Below are 26,263 nucleotides of genomic sequence, written 5' to 3' on the forward strand. Positions count from 1 at the left end.
CATTGATCTGACCAGTAACTGTTTTTTAAAAGTATTCCCTTTGAGTATGAGCTGAGTTACCCCACAGTCATTTTATTTTTCGGATGGTTCTTTTCCTCTCATCAGATCCAATTTTTGATAGACCGGGATAAAGCAGGTCTCCCTCCCGCCCCCAACCCATGGCCGGCCACCGCTATAAAAGACAGAAACATCCACAGAGGCTGGTGGAGTCATGACGGAGAGTGGCGGGGCTCTGGAACACATAAGGTGAGTACATGCTTAAAGATGCACAGGAGCTGGGGAGCTACGGAAAGTTGTGGGTCGGGTTGGTATTGTGACTGAGCTAAGTGATATTATGAGCCTATATGATATTGGGCAAATTGCCCTACTAAGAAACACTTTCTGTCATAAAATTGAGACGTAATCTTATAATATCTTAATATTATATTAATATGGTAAGTGCTATATCGTAGGCAACTGGACTTGCTTGCGTTTCTTGAAGACGTTTCGCCTCTCATCCAAGAAGCTTCTTCAGTTCTAAATGACTGAGAATCTTCATCGACAAATATATTAATATGATTTTTTTTTGCATGTTTACAAACTTAGTTTTAATGGCTTGGCTTTAGGGATTTTTGGATTTGATTGTTGTGACGGGTGGTTTGTATATTGTGACTGAATGGTAGTGGTATGGTGGCTCACATTCTTTCATTGTTTTGTTTTTGTTTGTTTGTTTGATTTTTATTTTTTTTTCTGGACAATAATTTGCATTGATGCCGCAGTTTAGAACCGTGAGTGACTATCTGCACCATAATAATAATCCATCAGAACAATTAAAAATAGACGTGATGAGAAAAACAAACATAGATTACTGTGCGGTTTGAAAACTGGAAGTTGTGATACATATAAAGTATAGTTTGGTTATTTTGTCTTGTTATTGACGATCTTAAGAAGAAACAGACTTAGACTTTTGTTTCGTTTTCTGCTGTCTCAGGTCTATTCTTATGTTGATGGTATTTATTTGCTATTTATTTATATGTAGTCCTCAGGGGGAACTGCCCATTGGTCCGACAGCCCATTGTTCCGACCATATTAAACCCATTGTTCCGAAGTCCGTTCCGAAATCATCATGATGCCCTGTGGTTAAGGTCTGGTTAGGTTTAGGCACAAAAACCACTTGGTTAGGGTCAGGAAAAGGTCATGGTGTGGGTTAAAATGAAAAAGAAAGTGACAAACACATAAGCCGTGAGCCTGCTCCGCCTCAAGCCTTTCCCAGCTGACCCAGAGCCGGTCGCGGCGCACCATACGGCCGCCGCGAGCCGTTCAGCACCGCGGACAGTCGGACTAATGGGATGTCGAACCAATGGGCTGTCGGACCAATGACATGGACCCGTCTTCAGGTGGATATATATTTAGAAAGTTTGACCATGGGCTGCAACAGGTTGAAGCGACAGCCATGATAAAACATTGCTGTTTGAATTTATCTGTGATTTAACTTAACAAAAGGAAAAACTTTGGTGGGTTATATCATACCTCACATGATTATTTTATACTTTTGTTGACTTTAAGGTGATGCTCTTATCTGACCTTTTGGATATGACCCTGCCTTTACTGATGCCATAAAGGAAAGATGCAGGTTACCTGACCACCTGCAGCTACAAGGGGAGACCAGGGATAGTTGTAACAATGGGATAGTTGTAAGAGCACCACTTTCACCAAGAAGAAATGACGTATGAGTCATAATACATTTTTATCAGATGGCCACCTCTTTCCTGATCTTGCTTCTGAAATTTCACAGTTGTGTGAAGAAGTGTGGCGATTTTACAGGCAAAACACTGATTTTCAGGTGTGAAAATAATTTCTGAGACCAAGTCTATATTTTAATTAGTTCTGATGCTGTTGAAATTAGAATGATGTAACTTGTCAATGTATTCTATACAACGGTTTGTATGATATGCTACGAATTTTTTTTAAAATTATTATTATTATATACGTGGGATATGTATGATTTGGGTGCATTGCTTTAAGTAAGAAAACACACAAAAAAGATTTGTGAGAACTGCCTGAACTTGTATTAGATTAGAGAGTAGTCTCTTAAGTAAAATGTAAGGTATGTTATCTTTGCTCTATTTTTTTTTATTTATTTAGGCTGCTGCATTACTTACTTAAAGTGAAGAGTGAAAAGAGGCATTATCAGCACAAAGTACATTTTCTCAACATCTGCTCATGGTGGACTATTCAATTCTTATATAATGCTGGATAGTTTAATGAATACATCATATTTTAATTGTTATATTTTGTGAGCAAATCCTGAATCTTCAGTGTAACCAGTAACATATCTCAGCAGTGTTGGGCAGTAGCGTCACTACGAGTAGCAATGTTACAATTTTTTTCTGCATTTCTCAGTAGCATGGTGGTAACATCACTACTTTCTGCGTCAATAGCGTTTTTTTTTTTCTTTTCTTTTTTTTAATTGGTGCAAAATTCACACAGTGGTGACTTTTCAGGTACAAAACAAGTAAACACAAATTAAACAAAAACAAAAAACAAACAAACAAAAAGGGTGTATATACACAAACACAAGGACAGAAAGAGAGAATAGGGTGACATACAGAGCTTGAGTAGGTATAAATGTACAAAACATAGCAGGATGCTGTGGATTGTGGAGCAGAAGAAGAGGTGGAGAATCTCCCTGCTGACTCCAAAAGATCTAAGTCTTCTCAGAAAGTAGATTCTCTGCTGTACCTTGCTGCATACGTGATCCACATGATGTGACCAGGAGAGAGCGCTGTCCACATACACTCCCAAATATCTAAAGTATGAGGACTGCTTTATGGATTTGTTATGAATGATGACCGGGGCTGGTGTGAACTGTGTGGATCCAAAAATGACCTCCTCTGTTTTGGTGGAGTTTAAGATGAGGGCATTCTGGCTACACCATTGGACCACTGTGTTCACACTATCAAAATAGGGGTCTGGTTTGTCCCCCTCCGTCATCAATGCCACCAGTGCTGTGTCATCCGAGAATTTGATCAGATATTGATTGGTCATGCTGATGATGCAGTCATTGGTGTAGATGATGAATAACAGTGGTGAGCTGGCACAGCCTTGCGGAGCGCCAGTACTGGTTGTGAGTGGGGGGGAGAATGTGTTGTTGATTTTGACCAACTGTTGTCTGTTAGTGAGGAAGAGTTGTACCAATGAATGAGACATGGATTTATCTCTAACTGGTGCATTTTGGTAAGCAGTAAGTCCGGTTTGATTGTGTTAAATGCTGAGGAGAAGTCAGTAAACAGTACTCTGGCATAGGGTCTGCTTTTTGTTGTATCCAGATGCTTTGAGACCAGATGCGTGAGGGTGGCTACTGCATCTTCAGTACTGCGCTTGCGCTTGTAAGCAAACTGGTAGGGGTCTAATTTATCCTGAATTGACTGAGAAAGCAGATGGGAGATGATTTTTTCCAGTGATTTCAATAGTACAGAGGTAAGAGCCACAGGTCGATAGTCGTTATACTCTTTGGGACATGTTTTCTTAGGGAGTGGGATTATATGGGAGGTTTTTAAATGCATCGGCCACCTGTCCTACTGTGATTTCCACTCTGTCATCAGGCTGTGTGAACACTGATTTCAGCACATCACTCCAACTCTCTACAGTCCCAGAGGTCTCAAACCTGGTGAAAAAAAATGTTCAGCTCTATAGCAGAGGCATACCTGCCATGTTTTTCATAGTTTCCCACATTTCCCTGGGGTTGTCTGCCTTAAAAGACTCCTCTAGATGTCTCCTGTGAGTGACCTTTGCCTTCCTGATTTCCTGATTTTGTCTCTCACCTCCTTGCCCCTCTTTAGTAGGTCCGATTTGTCCTTATTTTTGAAGTCTATTTTCCTCTGATTCATTTCTTGTTTAATGTCTTTGGTTATGTAAGATTTGTTGTTGGGGTACACTTTGATTGTTTTTGTTGGGATGATAGACTCAACACAGAAGTTGATGTAGTCAGTTGTGACTGAGCATGCTGAGTCCAATGTGCTCTCCCTCAGCTCTTCAGTGCAGTCAAAGCAGGCTCCCAGCGCCTCTTTGCTGTCCTGTGTCCAGTGCCTTACCACCTTATCCAGAGGTTTACTGCTTTTTAGTTTGGTCCGGTAGGTGGGGATGAGATACAACACATTGTGGTCAGAGTTTGAGATAGGTGGTTTGCTTCTGGATTGGTAGGCATTACTGATGTTTATGTTTATGTAACAACAAACAGCCAAATTCCCGAGGGAGGTAGAATGGTCTCAATCCAATGGCCAGCAGTTCAAAGTCACTGTTACAACTTGACAGCTTGACAGAAAATTGACGGCACCACCTCTAATTTACATATACACAAACTTTCGTTCCTGTCTGCTCTTATGAGTGAGAAGCCGTCAATGTCAAAAAGTGAGTCTGGGGCATCCGCCTGCAGCCAAGTTTCAGTGAAGCAGAGGAGTGCACCCTCTCGGAATTCAAAAGCATACCTCGTATATGCCCATATCTCATCCATTTTGTTCTGAATAGAACGCACCTTAGCCAGGATTATAGCAGGTAGTGCCGGTCTGGAACCCCGTGATCGGAGTCTCCTCCAGATGCCTCCCTGTCTGCCTCGCTTCCTCCTCTGGGCTGTAGGTCTGCAGGGGTTGCCGCAGCTGGGAGCTGTCGACCCGGTCCACCTCTCGATTCATCCTGCCAGTCGTTTCAGATCATCCGGTATGTTGTCAAGTAGTCCGGGGCTGGGTGTCACTCGGCCTGCCAGGGCCGTTGCGGTCCGGAGAGACATGAGTGTATTCCGAGTGTAAGTCACTGGCTTTTCCACATTACGCCGGTGTGCCATGCTGACAGCGTCCCACGTGCCAGGTGTTTGCAACAAACACAGTCCGATCAGTCCAATAAACAATAAAATTTGCTTACGCAAAAACATCCACATGCTGCTTAGAATCCAGTTGAGGGGTACACAAACACACTAAAACACACGAAACACGCCAGATTACTAGAGCAGGAAAGCAAGTCGCCAGCTGAGCAGTGCCATCGTAATCCTAAACTTTGAGGGATCACATCAATAATAATAATTATAATAATTAAAGCTGCAAGCAGCGATGAACGGGCCCTCACACCTTTATGCAACTCGGGGGTGCTGGCAGGACGCTGGCTGACACGGCCGTTTACTCCTGTCACAGTCAGACATAGCACACAGGAGTGAGATGGCATATCCTTCATAAAATGGGGGCACTGGAATGGCCTTTTTCATATTTTGTACCACTTCCTCTTTACACTAGAGGGAGCTGGAGAATACACTAATGATACGTCATGTTTTTCTACATCAAATATTGACCACAGCATTTTAATTTTAGGTAAATCAAAAGATAAGTGTTTGAAAAGACCTACTTCCTGTCGCCACTAGGTGGCGCGCTGAGCATCAGGAAATATGGTCCCATAAATGTTGTCAGGGTAAAACTAATATGAATCATGTGAAGTTTGGTGGAGATGGGACCATTTACACCAAAGTTATAGCAATTTCGTTTTTCATGGCGAGACCTCAAAATTCAACGCTCCGCAGCGGGCGTGCCATTCAACATTGGGCAGATCCTGTTATAACATTTGGTCACAACATAGTCAGGCTCACATAAACCAAGTTTGGAGCCAATCTAATTAAATCTGTAGGACAAGTTCGTTAAATCACAACATGTGTGAAACGCCAAAAATGACCACGAAATTCAAAATGGCCGAGTTCCTGTTGGGTTTAGGCAATGGGTCTTAGAGACTTTTTTGTGTATCTGGGCATGATACAGGTATGTACCGATTTTCGTGCATGTCGTTGAAACATGCGGCGGGGGCTGCTCATTAAGGGGCGTGGTCATACCATTTAGCCACACCCATTGACAAAACTCATGTCACATGTCCAGGCCTAGACTCTTAATGAGCTTGTGAAGTTTCAGGCAGATTGCGCACTGGTACTAGCAGTGATCAATGAATCCCTCTAAGTCCTCCAGACTGAATGGCGTACGGTATCGTGTTGTGTTGGCTGGGTGTGAAGCAGCGTACCAGTCAAGGCCCCCTTTCCCAGTTGCGATGTACCTTAGCGCTCTACGAAGGTCTCTGAGATATACCTTAGCTAAGGAACTTCTTTTCCTATGAGTGTTTCCCAAACTGTCCCTTAGCGGGTGCTCGTAAGGAGAGCTGCTAAGATACATTGGAAGTTGGAGCTGTCCTTCACCACGGTGCTTAAAGTGTATTAATCAATGCTGCATGCATTGATTGATCTCATATAAAGGTAAATAAATGACGTAATATAAAAAAAGTATTGCCATAATAATTGTACCTCCACCAAATATTATATCATAATGAGGATATGCCTTTTACAGAACATCTGCTCATCTATTTGAAGCCTCGTCCACACATAGGCTACACGGGTATTTTTAAAAGCAGCGTTTTAAAACGAAATTTCCGTTCAGACGAGTGTTTTGTGTGTGTTACGTCTGAAGCATATCACATTAAAAAATGACTTACATGCGCATCCCGTTATAAACAAGGAGACTAAGAATGAAGCAGAGAAATGTGATTGCTGCTCGCCAATAATGCATTTGTTATTGAAACATTTATAACAGCTTACGTGTCTGTCTCTCTTTTTCCATCATTGCAGTTCAATGCCAGTTTGTGTCTTTGTCAATGTACAGACTGCAAATCTGTTATTACTACAGGCACCTGTAGTAGCAGCATATCCACGTTTCATTGTGTGTGTGTGTGTGTGTGTGTGTGCTGTAATTAATTGCAGGTGCATGCGATTACCAATTTAATGTATTGCACACTGGGATTGGTTCATGTAGCCTATATAAGCTCATGGGTAGCTGCACATTGCGCGACATTGTGACAGAATGGCTGAGAAAGAATGGCGCAAGAGGGTAGCGACCTTCACAAAGGAAGAACTGAAGGTGATACTGGATGAGGTGGGGCGCAACAGGAGTGTGTTGTTCAGATGCTTTCGCAACGGCAATTCTAACAAGGCAAAGGCTGCTGAGTGGGCCAACATTGCCCAAAAAATGGCTGCCTCCGGCTCTGGTCCACCCAGACAGTGGGCCGTGGTCCGGAAGAAGTGGCAAGACTCTGCCAGTTTGGCCAAAAGGCAAGGGGCGGCAGTTCGCCGAGAGGCTGCCAAAACCAGTGGTGGACCCAGGGCTGCTCCCACCCTCACCCCAGAGGAGTGCCTACTAAGGCATCATGGGGGGCATTGATGTCCGTCCACCCCCCAATCCCCTGCCGTGGGGGGCCTGGCCACCCTGAAGTTCCTCGTGCTCTGGCTCTCCCCCCGTTCCACACGAACCCCCTGCTTGAGAGGTGCCTGCAGAGCCCCATGTATGAGAGGTGGGATGCCGTGGACGGTGACGCCTTTGGTTCAGTTGATTGAGCGCAATGATACGCTGTAATGCAGCCATAATCCTGTCTACAATGAAGCAAACACAGGCGACGTGCTTGATCGCCTATATACTTGGTGCCACCCACGTGATTAGTTTCCAGCCGGCCTCATTAGATTTCAATTTGATCAATTTGTCAAGTATCTGTCAGATATTCAGTATATAGTGGTAGGGTACAGCCTGCAGCCGCGTCAGAAAAAACATATCCTCAGTTAATTACCTCCATTAAATAAATGAATGAATGAGTAAATAAATAAATAAATAAACTTATATATTCATAATATTCAATATTCATTATTATTTTTCATGAAGTTAATTTTAAACTAATGATAGAATTTGCACAAGGAGTCTAGATGTGAATTATACTGCAACTGTCCATTTAAAAAGCATAATTTTGGCCTAATAAAGCTAAAACTGTGACAGGATGAATGGAGCGCATCACTAAGGAATAGCTTACGAGTGGTTCAGACCGCGCTTCTTAAGATATACCTTCCAGAAGATATATCTTCACTAAGGAGACTCTGGGAAACAGCCCGTAAACTTAAGGGAGACCTTAAGATGCACGTAGCGCTACGAAGGCTCTGGGAAACGGGGCCCAAGTTGTTTTATAATATTTTGGTGATCTCAGCACATCTTGCCCTGATCTTTCCTCATTTTAAACCGCCATGCTGCCACAGCTCACTAACACACACACTGTGACACTGAGCAGACAATGCAAGACATTACAAACCTCAGAGACAGAGGGTCAGCTCAGCTGCTCTGTGTGGGGGATCACAGCAGTAGGATGTCTTGACTCATTACTTAACTTAGGCAACAGAGTTGCATTTTGGACACACTTCACGTGAGGCCAGAGCATCTGACAGGTACATGGTGATGGTATAACACTGTTCCCACTTAAATCGAAGGGACAAAGAAGCAGCTATAATCTAGAATAAATCCAGTCTGAGGCTCAAGATGAAAGAGACAGGCAGGATCATGTGAATCACACACATGAAATCCGTGAACCGTGGTGATGTTCCTGTGTCTTATTGTAAACTTAAACCTTTAACCTTCTTTTGTTGTAAGATTAACAATTGATGTGATATTAATATGTGGCAAACTGTGGGAATAATTCAAATAATTCAAATATCTAAATGAAAAGATCATGATCAGTAATTATCGTAATGGTTAATGGGGCATTTATCTTGAATGGTCCCGAGTTTGAATGTTTATTTGATTATGTACAGGCCTGGATTAAAGGGCCAGTGTGTAAAATGAGTTGAAAACAGTGACATGTAGCGTTTAGATTCTAGATTGCAGAGCTCGCTCGCTCGCTCGCTTGCCTGTGCTCACCCCTCCTGTCGGCAAAGTTACGGTGGCCTCCAATGACCAAAACACTTTGGAAAAATGGCGTCGTCCGCGACAGAGAGCAGCGTCTCTGCCGGTAACATATTCGAAGCAACGAGCAATGAGGTGAAGATCTAAACCATATTACGATATGTTATAGGTCATCAGTGAGAGGTTAGGAGTGTTTTATTCCTAATTGTTTTGGTAACACGAGCAAACATTAGCGCAGTAATGCTAAATAAAGTCATGGCACAGTGTGGCAAAGGTTGGTAGGATAACCGTTAACGTTACATATTATAATATGCGTTTGCAGAGTGATTTTCCACAGGAGACAGGGAGAGGAGGGAGAGGAGGGAGAGGGAGAGGGAGAAGAGGAAGACGAGGGAGAGGGAGAAGAGGAAGACGAGGGAGAGGGAGAGGAGGAAGACGAGGGAGAGGAAGAGGTGCAGGAAGAGGAGGAGGGGAGGATGTTATGCCTGTTATGCCTTTGACATAAGACTAAAATTTTCGCAAGTGTTTTACAGTAATTGCTCTACCTGGAGATGATGTAACGTTACGAACTCTCCTCCTCACTCCCTATTTGTCGAGTCCAACACGTAACGCTATTATACTACGTGCTGACAAATAGTAGCATTTTTTTTTTAGTAGTTTACCTGTCCAACAGAAAACATGCCACTTCAGCGTCGGATTGAAGCCCTTTGTCCTTCATGAACCCCCTCCATCGCTGAAAAACATCACCGATGTTTATTCTCTGCCGCCGCTTGTCCCGTTTTCTTTGCCACTCTTTGCGTCTTCTTTTCCTCGCAGATGACGGTTCGGGTTCATTCTCTCCTGTTGCGTGATGTGTGGTCTATTCGCAAACTTTATAACTAAAAAAATCTTTTCACTACTCTCTATCGACGAACTACTAACACTCTCTGGCTGGATTGTCCGCTCGGGCTGCCGTACATACATGGCGGCGCAAGATGGCGACCTCTCTAAAGCAAGGCCCTTGCTATATATATATGTATATATATAAAAGCATAATTATAAGGCTACGAAAACCAAACGAATTTTACTTTATAGTGATTATACACTTATATAAACATATTAATGGGTAGAATATTCAGATTCAGATTCAGATTTGACAATAAACCATGCCAAATATTACACACTGGCCCTTTAAGGTTCCTCGACCTCAGGGAAAAATATGAGTTATAGGCATCCTCTCACCCTCTGTCTCTCCCACTCTCTATGCATTTTGTATGTATTAGTTCTAATGAATGATCTGGAAATGAGAGTGTAGCAAATGATAACGGCAATGAAGGTTTTAAATCTAGATGTGAAATCAGGACCCCTTAAGAATGGGTAATGCCGCTGTTACATTAAGTCTCCTGTCATTTAAGTTAATCTTGTGCTTTTGTGGTGCATACATATACTTCTGCACTGGCTTCAATTCTCTGAGGTTGCCCCTTATTTAAAGGCGCTGTATGTAAAAATGTGACCAAAACGGTTACTGCACTCAAATTCAAAATACTGCCGCGACTCGTGTCCGCGCCCCCCCCCCTACAGATTCGAGGTTGCTGGACAGCGGCACGCTGGAGACTGATTTGTTTGCCCACGGGCGGCTGCCATGGCAGGGCCGCGTCGCCGTGTCCTTGATCTTCGGTTTTCCAGCGAACCGTTCAAGCAAGTCCGGCTTCTCTGCTGCTAACGCTGCTGCCAGGATACAGCTTAGGAGGAGACGGCTGCTAATGCTATGTACCGGGACACTGCTATTGCTGCTTGCCGTGCTGCTGTAGCTCAGTCGTAACTGTAACTGATGTTGAGACTCTACTGACTGCGTGACTGGTAGACGGCGGTGGGTGGCGCAACAGGCCAAAACTTAAATTCAAAACATAAACATGATTTGCGGACTGTAAAAATGTTTTCTAAATGCGAATATTCTGGCTGTACTATTGTTGTCCATGAGATCAGTATGTTATATGAACATTAGTCCTTCGTCTCTGTGACATATTAGGATGATTTTACGACTATTTGCTTTAGATTTCTTACATATAACTCCTTTAAAATATAAACACTCTGTCAAAAGTAGAATAGAATATAGAGTGGAATATCATTTATTTGTCATTGTCACATGTACAACAAAATTGTGCCACCTTGTCAGGGCATCAACTCATAAAACTATATCATATAAAACCATAAGCAGCATTAAAAAGAAGACAGCTAAAAAATAAATAAATAAAAACTACTCACAGCATAAATTCTCTCCTCTGTCATTTGCACAGTCCCTTTTTGCACTAAACACCTTTTATTGCCTTCTTGCTTTGTTAAGTGAAGTTATTGCAATGGGTAGAAGCTGTTTCTGAATCTGTTTGTCTATACCGTCTGCCTGATGGCAACAGTTCAAACAGGGAATAACCAGGGTGTGAAGTGTCCTTTATAATGTTCCAGGCTTTTCTGAAACAACAGGAACTGTGCAGTTCTTCCAGAGAGAGGAGAGGGCAGCCGACGATCTTCTGAGTTGTGTTTATGATCCTCTGGAGCTTTTTCCTCTGAGTCACTGTGCAGCTGGTGTACCACACACACATACAGTATGTCAGGATGCTCTCAATAGAGCATCGATAAAAGGACACCAGCTGTCTCTGGGTGATGTTGTTCCCCCTGAGCACCCTCAGGAAGTACAGTCTCTGCTGGGCCTTTTTCAGCAGCTCAGAGGTTTTCTTGCTCCAGGTGAAGTCCTCCTCAATGTGGACTCCCAGGAAGCGAAAGTCAGCACCCTCTCCACACAGTTCCCGCTACTGAGTAGTGGTGGAATGTCCGTTTTCTTTTTCCTGATGTCTATTACCAGCTCCTTGGTTATTGAGGTGTTAAGGAGCAGGTTATTCTCCTTGCACCACACTGTCAACTGCCTGTAGGCGGACTCATCCCCCCCCAGAGATCAGCCCTCCACAATGGTGTCGTCCATGAACTTGATAATGGTGTTGTTGAGGTGGGCGGGGGAGCAGTCATTGGTGTAGAGGGTGTAGAGCAAGGGGCTCAGCACACAGCCCTGGGGGGAGGCGGTGCTGACGCTGAGGGGCTGCTGTGGACCGTGGAGGGTAGTGTGGCTGCCTCTGGTTGCTCCACCTCAAAGCAGGCAAAGAAGAGGTTCAGCTTGTCTGCCAGCGCAGCATCCCCTTCAGCAGCTCTGAGGTTGGTTCTGTAGTTGGTGAGATGCTGGACACCTTGCCACACCTGCCTGCTGTTGTTGCTGTCCTGGACCTCCTGGGTCATCCAGGGCTTCTGGTTGGGGTAGATCCGGGTGTGCTTGTCCACTGTGACAGTGTCTATGCAGTTCTTAATGTAACATAAAACACTGTCTGTGAACATCTCCAAGTCTGGGTGTTCAAAAACGTCCCAGTCGGTCCTGTCAAAGCAGTCCTGCAGCTGCTGAGAGACACCATTCAGCCAAGTCTTGACAGTCTTTGTAATGGTAAGAGCAGTTTTCCTGAGGGGGGCGTATGCAGGGATTAAAAGTAGTCATGTAGAAGTCCAATAGCTGACGCTAATGCTATTGCGTCCGGTGGAATGTCAGTTATAGAGCCAGAGCATTGCTTCTGCATGCTTAAACACCTTCAGGGTGTGGCACAATGCCATTGCAGCATAGTTCTGCCTCTTTTGTATCTAACACATAACATATAAACATACATACACAGTGTTACTCTATCAACACTAGATGTGGAAGACAACTGTGATTTCTTTCTTAATTTAGTGATTATAATCCTCCCTCATACCTTTTTTCCCCCCCTTTATTGATCTTTGCCCTCCCTTTCATACCTTCCAGGAGGTGCTGCTTCACTTGCTGCACACCACACTTTCAGTTCTGGTCTCCATCCTGCTGCCCTCAAGACAAAATAATGACTGCCTTCAAGGGCATCTGGACTCAGGAGTTCTGGCGCTGTGTGGGTGCTGAGTTCTTCGCCATGCTGCTATTTGTCCTGCTCAGCCTTGGGTCAACCATCAACTGGGGGGCTGTTGAGAAGGATCCCCATCCCCCTGACCTGGTACTCATCTCACTCTGCTTTGGTCTGACTATTGCCACCATGGTGCAGTGCTTCAGCCACATCAGTGGTGCTCATATCAACCCCGCAGTCACAGCAGCCATGGTGGTGACCAGAAAGCTCAGTCTGGCTAAAGCTGTCTTCTTCCTGCTGGCCCAGTGTACCGGAGCCATAGTGGGGGCTGCCATTTTGTATGGCATCACCCCAGCCTCTGTTAGGGGTAGCATGGGCATCACCACGGTTTGTCCTTTTTTTTTTAATTAGTTAATTGTTCACTGCTTGTTTCACAGTAATTATTGCCACAGGACTTCTCACAATACTTTGCTGTCTCAAAGGTAATTCCAAGAAAATAATCTCAGTTAATCTAGTTTTCATCTAACATCAGCAGAGATCACAGGATCAATTCTGATTTTCTAATCCTGAAAGTAGTGTTTAGCACAAAAAAACTATCTGAAGGTTATGTCTTTACCAGAGCAGCTGGAGGATATCAGACTCACAAGTCAGCAGGTTAGTGTTAGGCCAGAAAAATGCTGGTGAAAATGCTTATAACTTCACCTCAATAATAAATGAATAATTAAGATGTAGTAACTGAAACATAATAAATACAGGGAGATAACACAATTTAACATAACATAACATAACATAAATAGATGGACTCACTGACAATTTAAATAGTTACTAAACTAATGAAATGCTACTATCACACCATCAGCCTCCACCCTAACCCTTACAATTTCTAGTAAATGTATCACTTCAAGAATTTAATTAGGTGACCTATGAACCCACTGACCTTGCTGACATCCAATCACACAGACTGCCTTCAGGCAAGGTCCGCTTAGATTAAATGGACTGCAATACAGTGAAATAGCAATGTGTCCTCCATGTCTTATATTTATATACAGATCACATTTTAATGCAAGGTATGAGTTACTGAAATCTGATGATGTATTTCTTTGCTGCTGTTGTGTTTCCATCACAGGTAAATATGAGCATTTCTGTGGGAAACGCATTGGTTGTAGAACTCTTCATCACCTTTCAGTTGGTCTTCACTGTGTTTGCCACTTGTGACAACAAACGCAGTGACCTCAAGGGTTCATCTGCTTTGGCTATTGGCCTGTCTGTGTGTATTGGTCACCTGTTTGCTGTAAGTACACAACACTTGCCCAGCTCTTCCAATGAATGAATAAACAGAATAATATAATAATGTAGAATTACAAAGGGAGCTCAGTATCACATCCATTCATCATAAATGGGTCAAAACACTGCTCTCATACAGCAATCACACTTGACGGCATCTCTTGCCTTACGCATTATGAATGTTGTAGCAACTCATAATGTAATAATGGCTCATAATGTAATAACGCTTCATAATGTAATAACAGAAATGTAATAAAAGTTCATAATGTAATAATCGGCTCATAATGTAATAAAATCATGAGCGTATAACGTAGTAACAGCTTTGTGCATAATGTAATAATGTAATAACTTATTACATTATGGGCCTTACTGGCGCCGCTCATAATGTAATAACAGCTCATAATGTAATAATGGCTCATATTGTGAGAAAAAGTGTTGCATTATCATCATTTTTAGGTCAAAACTGCACACACTGACAACGAGAGTGCACTTGTAATGGCTCATAATGTAATAACGGCTCATAATGTAATAACTTAAATGTAATAAAAGTTCATAATGTAATAATCGGCTCATAATGTAATAAAATCATGAGCACATAACATAATAACGGCTTTGCACATAATGTAATAACAGTTCATAATGTAATAACAATTCATAATGTAATAATGGCTCACATTGTGAGAAAACTGCTGCCATCATTTTTACATCTTAAAGGTGCAAATTAAGCAAACGGCATGGGTTTCAGCGCATAGTAAACTAAACTGGTGAAACCAAGAATTATTTAATCGTAATTGCATTCTCACATTTTATTATGTAAGATGTATAAAGTTGAGCCACTAGGTGGCACCCGTGTTAGGTATTTTGGGCCTTTGAGAATGCCATGCTCACTTCCACTGTCTGATTGTTCCAGGTAAGCAGTTGGTGGAAAGTTTAAATATTATGACGGATGAAGACTGCTGCATAAGTATTAGTAGGTTATACAGAGTGGCTGGACGCAATAGTGGCCTTGCGTCCAATATCAGGCAGCTCTTCAGCCAAAATGCCAGGTGGATTACAGCCTGGATCGTGACTAAACATATATCCTTTGGATGGGTCCATATTAAAGACATTCATTGGAAGAAGTAAAGTTTTTTTTTTTTTTTTAAATCCCATTCACTTGTTAAGCCTTGATCTGAGTGAACACTGGCACAGTCACTGACAAATGGAGCCCCCTGGACTTGATTTTTGTTGGCAACTATGATTTATGGTTATGTATTATTTATGCATATTGTTTAGTTAAATTTATTTGGACTTATGTTTTTACTTGGATGTCCTGTCAGGCTGTGTTTACATTTTAAGAACTTTTGAGCTGGTCCATTGTTATTACATGGTTCTAAAACGCTCTTCTCATTCTTGCACAAGTTCCAAAATAAAGTAAATTGAATGAATATGTTACGCTGCTATCATGTATTTAACGTAAGTAGTAGGAAAACAATGCTTATTACAAGTCTTTATTAAATTGGCATTAAGACCAACAATAAAATAACAGCAACATTTTGACTGGAAGGTCTTCACTAGGTTGTATGGAAGGAGAGAGTGTTCACTTACTTTTTTGAAAAGACCAATCTTAAATGTGTTTTTATTGTAGAAGTTATTGTGTCCTGCATTTATTGTAGCAATAGTAAACAAAGGAAATGCTCTTTTAACTACATGAACTACAGTCCCCCTCCTTCTTCCCTAATCCACCCTCTTCTCCAGCTGGCTTTTGAGTTGGTTACTGTCGCGCCATCTATAAACAAATCATAGTCAAACACAAACACAGACCTCTGCCCTTAAGTGCACTCTCGTTGTCAGTGTGTGCAGTTTTGACCTAAAAATGATGATAATGCAACACTTTTTCTCACAATATGAGCCATTATTACATTATGAGCTGTTGTTACATTATGAGTGGCGCCAGTAAGGAACTGAGAGATGTTTTTTTGGTTTTATTGTGACAAAGTTACAAGCATTTGAAAATGGCAGGGGGTAAAAATGACCCCTTGGCGGTTGTAGTGTTAAACCATAATCTTTCTCTTACCTGAACTAAAAAGTTTCAACACTGTCCCATCCCAAGTCATTACATATCGCCACTTTGTCAGTGGACTTGAATGTCTACAAAGTATCATCCTGCTGTTGATATTCTGGGACACTGCAACAAATGTTGGGATGTCAACAAAAGCACATGGTTAGGTTTAGGCAACAAAACTATGTAGTTATGTTTTGGCAACTAAAGCACATAGGTTAAGGCAACAAAATCATGTGGTCAGGTTCAGGTAACAAAAGCATATGGTAAAGGTTGAGCAAAAAAAGCTTATTTTTAGGTTTCTGTAACAAAAGCACATGATTAAGTTTAGGCAACCAAAGCATGTAGTTAAGTTTTGGCAACAAAAGCACATGGTTAGGTATAGGCAACACAAGCATGTACTTAAGTTTTGGCAACAAAAGCATGTGGTTAAGTTTGGGCAACAAAAGCGCATGGTTAAGTTTAGGCAACAAAATCATGTGGTCAGGTTAGGGCAACAAAAGCACATGGTTAGGCTTACGCAACAAGAGCATGTGGTTAAGTTTGGGAGACAAAAGCATGAGGTTAAGTTTGGGCAACAAAAGCATGTGGATAAGCCTCGGAAACAAAAGCACATGGTTAGGTTAGGTACACAAAATTAGAGGATTATGAGTAACTAATGAGGAACTAATGAGTAGTTACTGAGGAACTAAGGTACACAAAATTAGAGTAGTTACTGAAGAACTAATGAGGAACGAATGAGTAGTTAAGTAGTGAAGCTAAGCTTCATCATTAGTTCCTCATTAGTTCCCAATTTGTTCCTCATTAGTTCCTCAGTAACTACTCTAATTTTGTGTACCTTAGTTCCTCAGTAACTACTCTGATTTTGTCTACCTTATTGTAAATCTTACCAGTTTGGGCAACAAAAGCACAAGGTTAGGTTAAGGCAACAGAAGCATGTGGTTAGGGTTAGGTTTAGGCAACAGAAGCATGTGGCTTAGTTCTAACAACAGCACATGCAAAGGTTTAGGCAACAAAAGCATGTGGTTAAGTTTGGGCAACACAAGCACATGGTTAGGTTTGGGCAACAAAAGCATGTGGTTAAGTTTGGGCAACAAAAGCACATGGTTAGGTTTGGGCAACAAAAGCACATGGGTAGGTATAGGCAACAAAATCATGTGGTTAGGTTAGGGCAACAAAAGCACATGGTTAGGCTAAGGCAACAGAAGCATGTGGTTAAGTTTGGGCAACAAAAGCGCATGGTTAAGTTTAGGCAACAAAATCATGTGGTTAAGTTTGGGAGACAAAAGCACATGGTTAGGCTTACGCAACAAGAGCATGTGGTTAAGTTTGGGAGACAAAAGCATGTGGTTAAGTTTGGGCAACAAAAGCGCATGGTTAAGTTTAGGCAACAAAATCATGTGGTTAAGTTTAGGCAACAAAATCATGTGGTTAAGTTTGGGAGACAAAAGCACATGGTTAGGCTTACGCAACAAGAGCATGTGGTTAAGTTTGGGAGACAAAAGCATGTGGTTAGGTTTGGGCAACAAAAGCATGTGGATTAGCCTGGGAAACAAAAGCACATGGTTTGGTTAAGGCAACAGAAGCATGTGGTTAAGTTTGGGCAACAAAAACACATGGTTAGGTTTAGGCAAGAAAAGCATGTGGTTAAGTTTGGGCAACAAAACCACATGGTAAGCTTGGGCAACAAAAGCATGTGGTTAAGTTTGGGCAAAAAAAAGCACATGGTTAGGTTTAGACAACAAGAGCATGTGGTTAAGTTTGGGCAACGAAAGCATGTGGATAAGTTTGGGGGTAACATTTTATAATAAGGTACACAAAATTAGAGGATTATGAGGAACTAATGAGGAACTAATGAGTAGTTACTGAGGAACTAAGGTACACAAAATTAGAGTAGTTACTGAAGAACTAATGAGGAACGAATGAGTAGTTAAGTAGTGAAGCTAAGCTTCATCATTAGTTCCTCATTAGTTCCTCAGTTCTTCATTAGTTCCCCATTCGTTCCTCATTAGTTCCTCAGTAACTACTCATTCGTTCCTCATTAGTTCCTCATTCATTCCTCATTCATTCCTCAGTAACTACTCTAATTTTGTGTACCTTAGTTCCTCAGTAACTACTCATTAGTTCCTCATTAGTTCCTCAGTAACTACTCTAATTTTGTGTACCTTATTGTAAATCTTACCAGTTTGGGCAACAAAAGCACATGGTAAAGTTTAAGCAACAAAAGGACGTAATTAAGTTTGGGCAACAAAAGCATGTGGTTAGGTTTGGGCAACAAAACCATGTGGTTAAGTTTGGGCAACAAAAGCATGTGGATAAATTTGGGCAACAAAAGCACAAGGTTAGGTTAAGGCAACAGAAGCATGTGGTTAAGTTTGGGCAACAAAAACACATGGTTAGGTTTCGGCAACAAAAGCATGTGGATACGTTTGGGCAACAAAAGAACATGGTTAGGTTTAGGCAAGAAAAGTATGAGGTTAGGATCAGGCAGCAAAAGCATGTTAATTTTTGGCAACAATGGCACATGGTTAGGGTTAGGCAACAAAACCATGTGATTAGGGTTGGGCAACAAAAGCGCATCATTAGGTTTAGGCAACAAAAGAATATGGTAAGGTTTAGGCAAGAAAAGTATGTGGTTAGGATCAGGCTACAAAAGCATGTTGTTAATTTTTTGGTAACAATGGCACATGGTTAGGTTAATGTGGTTAAGATTGGGCAACAAAAGCACACTTAGGTTTAGGTAACAAAATCACATGGTTAGGATTGGGCAACAAAAGCATGTGGTTAGGCTTGGTTGACAAAAGCACATGGTTAGGTTTCGGCAACAAAAGCATATGGTTAGGTTTGGGCAAAAAAAAGCATATGGTTAGGTTTAGGCAACAAAAGCACATGGGTAGGTTTAAGCAACAAACGCGTGTGGTTAGGGTTGGGCAACAAAAGTGCATGGTTAGGTTTAGGCAACAAATATATGTGGTTAAGTTTGGGCAACAACAGCACATGGTTAGGTTTCGTCAACAAAACCATTTTGCTAGTTGTGGCAACAAAAGCACATGGTTAGGTTTTGGCAATATGTTTTTCCGTTTGGGCAACAAAGGCTCATGCTTAGGTTTAGGCAAGAAAAGCATTTGGTTAAGTTTGGGTAACAACAGCACATGGTTAGGTTTCGTCAACAAAAGCATGTGGATACGTTTGGGCAACAAAAGAACATGGTTAGGTCTTGGCAACAAAAGTATGTGGTTTGGATCAGGCAACAAAAGCATGTTGTAAATTTTGGGCAACAAAGGCACATGGCTAGGTTTAGGCAACAAAGACACATGGTTAGGTTTCATCAACAAAAGCATGTAGTTAAGATTTGGCAACAAAAGCACATGGTAAGAATTAGGCAACAAAGGCATGTGCTTAGGTTTGGTCACCAAAAGCACATGGTTTGGTGCAGGCAACAAAAGCAAGTGGTTTAGTTTGGGCAACAAAAGCACATGGTTAGGTTTAGGCAATAAAAGCATGTGGTTAAGTCTTGGCAACAACAGCACATGGTTAGGTTTGGGCAACAAAAGCATGTGGTTAAGTTTAAGGCAACAAAAGAAGTAATTAAGTTTAGGCAACGAAAGAACATGGTAGGATTTAGTAAACAAAAGCATGTGGTTAAGTTTCGGCAACAAAAACCACAGTTAGGTTTAGGCAACAAAAGCATGTGCTTAAGTTTAGGAACCAAAAGTATGCGTTTAGTTTCAGGCAACAAAAGCATGTGGTTAAGTTTGGGCAAAAAAGTTCATTGTTAGGTTTAGGCAACAAAAGCATGTGGTTAGTTGTAGGCAACAAAAGCATGTTGTTAAATTTGGGCAGCAAACGCACTTGGTTAGGTTTATGCAAGAAAAGCATGTAGTTTCGTTTTGACAATTACAGCACATGGTTAGGTTAAGGCAACAAGAAACGCACATGGTTAAGTTCGTCAACAAAAGCATGTGGTTATATTTGGGCAACACACTTGGTAAGGTTTATATTCAGTCATATTCAGTGAAACCAAACAATACTTTTTTTCCAAAGTCATGTAAATTGAGGGTAGATATCAATCGCAATGAATTGTGACAGTTTTCTCCATAGTGGTTTGGACTCCCCTTAGAAATTACAGCATTATTGTTACATGATTACATTCTTGTCTTTCTTATGAAGCATTTTAAAGGATATCTCTTTGACTCAAGAAAAGCCTAAGAAGCAATGACCAGACTAAATATTTTAAATTATTATAAACTAACATGATAAGGAAGAAGGTGCATTACATTGTCTTAGTAAAAAAGTTGATGAATTCCCTTAATTTTATTCTTATGGTGCCATGAAAAATAAGTCAGCTGTTTCCGTTGCATCTAACAGTTGAGAATGATTGCCATTTTCTTTAAAACCTTTGAAAAGTGAAACAAATCCTGAGGAGACAGCCTGAAAGACAAATACTGTCAAGTCAGTTACACATAAACACAACTAGAGTTGATCCAAAGTGCTTTCCAGTCAAGGAAGATGGGTTAGGATCTGCCTCAATAAAGGTTTATGTGTTTAAAGAAATAAAATGTGCATCAAACGCAACAATACATAATGTAGTACAGCAGTAAAGAGAGAAGGCAAGACTGAAAATAAAAATGCTAACCAACATGAAAAAATCAAAGAAAAAAAAGAAAAAAAAATGGATGTTAGGAGACAGAATAAAACTGCCATGATGAAAAAAATCTAAAGTTGAAATAATTAAATAGGAATATATGTATCAGCAGTAAGAGGACAGTAGACGTAAGTTGAGAGGGGACTTGGGGGGCAAAAGCCTCGGGGCAGTCCCAAACTGAACTAACAGCAGGTGAAAAAAAGATGGATATTTAAATTGAAAATTAAAGTTGTCAGTGATGGAACAGGAGAGCCTGAGAGACCTTAGACCAGCAACAAAAAAAGCTCAGTCACCTTTGGTGGTATGAGTGAGGTACTGAGAGGAGTTGTAGTGAGGATGACCTGAGTGACCTGGAATATGGTATTAGCAGGTCAGTAATGTATTGTGGAGCTCATCCATTTGAGGTGTTCAAAACAAATAGCTTGATTTCAAAACCAATTCTGTATTTTACTTGTAACCAATCCAGCTGGGCCTGAGCAGGAGTGATATGTTGTCTTATCTTTTTTCCAGTCAATCTAGCAGCTGTATTTCGAACCATTTCTAGTCTAGAAAGGGTAGAGTGTAGCATGCCCATACACAGGGAAATACAGCAATTAAGATAAAAGCAGGCCTGACAGGCCTGGAAGTTTTAAGTCCATGGTTTGGCCACCATGTCAAATAGGCTTCAAAGCCAAGTGTGCATTTGAAACACTACAGTGGAAGAAAAAAAATATATATATTTTGAATGTAATCACAAGGACAATGATAGCAGACTTCATTTACTTCATGAGCCACAAACCATGGCAACGAAGTGTGTTCCAGCCATGTGCACCATGATGCTATCCGTTGTGTTGGGAGTTTCTTGCAGTGCTTTTTCTAGATGCTGCTCATGTGTAGTCAAATTGATGTTTTTGTATGTCGTGAAGTTGGCGAAGAATATGTTTTCTAAATGCTGACATGTGTTGTTTGGTTGGAGAAGATACTGTCTTCTGTAAAACTTCAATTAACTGCCCAGGCTATTATTTGCTCAAATCACCAAAATCAACGGTCCTATATTAAGGACAGGCCTTTAATTCCTTTCACACAAAATGGTTGCTCAGCAAAGATAAGGAAATACAATCGTTTTTAGTTAAACCAGTATGAATATATGTATAAAAATTTAATGTATAAAAATGATGCCTCCGATATTATATAAATCATTTGGTCTAGCTCCAACAGACAGCACATCAGAGAGAGAGAGAGTTACGTCATCCGAGGATTACAGCACCTGCCATACCGACACAACACCACTTATCCTGTTCAAACAATATTCACAACATGGATTAATTTTAACCCTTTTGATTCTTTTGATCTGAGGACCCATATGGACTAAAGGAATATGAATAACTTACAGAGTAATTGAGGAATGGACACATAATTTGAGGCAGCCAACAACCTAGTTTTTAACATTCAAAGAACTTACATTGAAAAAAAATAACTGCTTGGCAACCAGAAGTCTAATTGGCCTAATTAACCAGTCTAATTGAAACAGGCCTTTATTTGTCAAAATGTGTAGCCACACCGAGCTAGCTAAAGAGACTAATGCCTGTGGATATTCTCATTCATCCAGGTCATAGTTATCTCAAAGCAATTGAATCGAACGCAACTGGACTTGGTTTTGTCTTAGAAGACGTTTCACCTCTTATCCAAGAGGCTTCATCAGTTCATGCTTGTCAGACTAGGCTGGAACTAGTCTGACAAACTGGTGTGGAAACAACCCAGGTATTTAACCTCTGCAACATGCCTGTGGATATTCTCATTCATCCAGGTCATAGTTATCTCAAAGCAATTGATTGATTGATTGGTTAAATACCTGGGTTGTTTCCACACCAGTTTGACAGACTAGTTCCAGCCTAGTCTGACAAGCATGAACTGATGAAGCCTCTTGGATAAGAGGTGAAACGTCTTCTAAGACAAAACCAAGTCCAGTTGCATTCACTTCAATTGCTTTGAGATAAAGAGACTAAGTGGTTAGTATAGACTAAGCTTTTAATTGAAGTTTTACGGTATTTGCATATGTATTCTTTTTGCAGTGTGTTGGGCTCTCACAGACAGCATAAATTACAAATTTTTTATTTACAGTCTACTGTTTACTAAACGTGTCAGTGTCCTGCTTCTTCCTGCTTCTTGTGATCATGAGGTTGGTATAAGGTTGATTGTGATTGCTCCGCCAGATTCCCTACACTGGAGCCAGTATGAATCCTGCCCGAACCTTTGGCCCAGCCATGGTCACATGGTGCTGGGAAAACCACTGGGTAAATACACTTATATTATATTTTTCTATCAACCAGAGGCTGTTCATATACATAATATATATATATGTATATATATATATATATATATAGATATAGATATAGATATAGATATATAGATATATGTGTGTGTGTGTATATATACATATATATATATATATATATATATATATATATAGCATTAGCAGTTATGCAATTTTTTTCCCATGCACAGAATAGAAACATTTGGATGCATCATCTAAGGTCTCATTTATCTTCAACTTACTTCACTATAGGAATTCATAATGCTCTTCTTACAGTGACTCTGGGAGTGTTGATTATTAGATGGTAAATACAGTACCACTGAATGCACCTGCAGTTTTTTGCAGTTGTCCACTATCGACTTTTTGTTTGGAACAGAGAGTAAGAGTTCTCTGTGAGTCATATTCCACAGCCAGTAGAGAATCGCCTCTCTCTTCACTGGTTTTCTGACTTCACATTAGTATTGTGTATCTTTGTGTGAAAAAAACGGTTTATTGATCATTTTAAATTCTCATTTTGATAACTATGACACTACTGTTTATCTTAAAAACTAAAGTCTAGACTTTGATATGTGCAGTGTCAGGATGCTCAATGTTTTTCGCTTGTGTTCACTGTTTCTGTGTGTGTGTGTGTGTGTGTGTGTGTGTGTGTGATTTAGGTGTACTGGGTGGGTCCAACTCTGGGTGGGACTCTGGCTGGAGCTCTGTATGAGTACCTATTCTGTCCAGACCCAGAACTGAAGAGACGTTACTCTGAGGCCTTCATCAAGACACCTTTCACTGCTAATAAACACCGGCAGGACTCAGTCACAGCCCAGGAGCCTCTTTTCACTGTCATGGATGTGGAGAGAGCTGAGAGGAAGGAAAGAGAGAGGGAGAGGGAGGTATCGGGGGATGTGTTGTCCTCTGTATGACTAGGAGGGAACCATGGAACTGATGTCCAGTCTGCTGACCAACAGTCTGCTCTGAAGGAGACTGACTTCCTGTAGACTGGCACAGCGAACACTCACAAATTACAGACAGGTAAAAACAAACAAACAAACATTCAAGCAAGATAAAAATTACCAACATGTTTTGGCCTGAATCGGCCTGAGTCCTTTTTTTTTTTTTTTTGCCCTGACTCAGGCCGACTCAGGCCGAAACATGTTGGTAATTTTTATCTGTTCTATATGAACTAGCCTGTTTAATAAAGCTTTTTAATTGTCAGAGTGCCTCGGACCGCCTTTTCTTCTCCTTCCTCATTATGCTTCCTCGCCGAGGACCAAAGAGCACCTGCAGCTTTTAAAATTTTTTACCTTTTTGAACGCCGCTGCACTCCTTCCTTTGTTTCTTCAAACATTCAAGCAACTTGAAGACAACTGAGGGATGATACGGGAATATTGTAAGAAATAAACTCAATATTCCCGTATCATCCCTCAGTTGTTTGTTTGTTTGTTTGTTTTTACCTGTCAATCTAACTACATCGCTCTGGCATAGTCTTACTGATCAAACAAGGTGTCAATCACAGTCACTCTGCTTAGACCAAATGTCATTGGTCAAACAGGGAGGTGCACACTTCCCATTGGTTAAAGGTAGAAAGTCCCACCTCTCAGCGAGGAGCTTGTACTCATAGGCGCAGGAATGACACGAGCAGACGTCAAAGAGAAACGAGTGAAATTACACGTCTATGGTGAGAAATGTTGATGTAAACACAAAGCTAAGGGCCGTTTCATAGTTGACGCACGCAACGCGAGCAAGCGACGTGCTTCCTTTCATAGTCAAAACATTGAACGCAAGCAACGTGGGGCAACACTTCAAATGCAATGCATCGCTTGCGCAGTAGGGGGTAGCAGAGTCACCGGTACATTACGGGTGATATTCATATTTGATATTGAGATCAAAATGGCTACTGAAGAGGACGTCATTTATCAGCTGGCCGGCTCAACAGAGGAGAGGGAATCCCAGGTGTGTATGGGATTCCCTCCTCCTTGTGTGCACATCCAAATCTGTCCCTCACGGTCTTCCAGTCTTTTTGATGCTCTTTCCCATTGCCATCGCTATCTCTTTCCACGCATATTCTACTGCTATTTTATTAGAGTGCAGGGCACTAGAACTGTCATATAAATGGGGGTGTGCCCGTACAACTTTGCACAGTTTTTCCTCCTCACCCGCCATATTTCATACCTGCTTCTTCTGTGAATAACAAAAAGTGGTTAATTTCAAGTACGTCGCTTGCATTATCACCCCCGCTGGCAAGGCATGGTATTACACACGTCGCTGCATTGCGTACCAAAAAAATGGACAACACATTTTGAGATGCAAGCACGCATCATGGCGGCCAATGCATCTCAATGCGTCACAATGCGTTAGCGTCTGCGTGCCTTTGCTTCGACTATGAAACGGCCCTAACACTCCGAGATACTCGCAGGAGATGTGAGGGAGGAACCGAGGACCTGTGTGATGGGAGTTTTTCCGCGTTTATCAACGTCTTGGTGAGTTAATGCTAACGCAGCTAGCGATGTTAGCTCGTTCTGCAGATGATATCGGCGCCCGCCATGTAAAGTGTGTGCTTCCCTCTATACCACACTAATTTGCCGTTGCAATTACTGTTACACGACCTACTCGTAATTGTAAAGTGCTGCAGTTGTTTTGCCTCGAGGTCGTTGTCGTTTGTATTTGTGTTAGTAGTGTACTGTATACATTTGCACCATTACAGTTGGTTATGGATGTTATTAACGATGAATAGTCAAGCGTAACACAGTGTGTGTACTGGTGTAGCCTACACTTTCAAAATATCAATCAATCAATCAATCAATTTTATTTATAAAAGTCCATTATCACAAATCACAATTTGCCTCACAGGGCTTTACAGCATACGACATCCCTCTGTCCTTAGGGAAAAAAAACCCTTAAATGGGGGAAAAAACGGTAGGAACGTCAGGAAGAGCACAAATATGTGGGTTAATAGCATACGTGATTTTGTTACTCATAGTTAAGTTGAAAAATGTTAAACAAATGGTTAAAAACATTAACCCTATGGGCCCTAGGCCTTTTTTGGGGTATTTTTTACTGCCTTTACTTTTAAGCTTCTATCACAGTCATTATAAAGTCTACATACACATGCTATATCTTGTTTTGTTTTTTTTCAGGACAATCTGAGCTATCCACATTTGCCATCATTACATGTCCTTCTATGTGCCTGTATTTTAATTTTTATATAAATGAAAAATACAAATCTGTGTTACTAAATTCTTACATTTTTACATGTATCTCACTATAGCAAGTTGGAAGTTGACATGTTCTGCCATATGTGAAAAGGGGAGACACACTGGAATCTGGCAATATAAGAACCATGATGGTGGGACATTCTGTCACTTCACAGTTGTCCAAAACATGTGGTTTGTGCCAGGCGGACATGATTGCCAGTAT

General features: G+C 41.2%; 1 protein-coding gene across 2 annotated transcripts in view; it reads left to right on the top strand.

Annotated features, from left to right (window-relative positions):
• The first annotated feature begins 208 nt into the window (after window positions 1–208).
• The window catches only part of LOC126396248 (aquaporin-4-like), a 28,140-nt gene continuing 2,085 nt past the window's right edge, over window positions 209–26,263 (top strand). Inside the window, exons 1-5 of one of the 2 annotated variants that reach the window (XM_050054184.1) lie at window positions 209–246; window positions 12,526–12,982; window positions 13,722–13,886; window positions 22,758–22,838; window positions 23,515–23,878. In XM_050054184.1, coding sequence (XP_049910141.1) covers window positions 212–246; window positions 12,526–12,982; window positions 13,722–13,886; window positions 22,758–22,838; window positions 23,515–23,769 — 993 coding nt within the window. In that variant the 5' untranslated portion in view covers window positions 209–211 and the 3' untranslated portion in view covers window positions 23,770–23,878. The remainder of the gene's footprint in view (window positions 247–12,525; window positions 12,983–13,721; window positions 13,887–22,757; window positions 22,839–23,514; window positions 23,879–26,263) is intronic. The other variant, XM_050054185.1, reaches the window with a different exon arrangement.

Source organism: Epinephelus moara, chromosome 10 (genome assembly GCF_006386435.1).
Source record: "Epinephelus moara isolate mb chromosome 10, YSFRI_EMoa_1.0, whole genome shotgun sequence".
NCBI lineage: Eukaryota > Metazoa > Chordata > Actinopteri > Perciformes > Serranidae > Epinephelus > Epinephelus moara.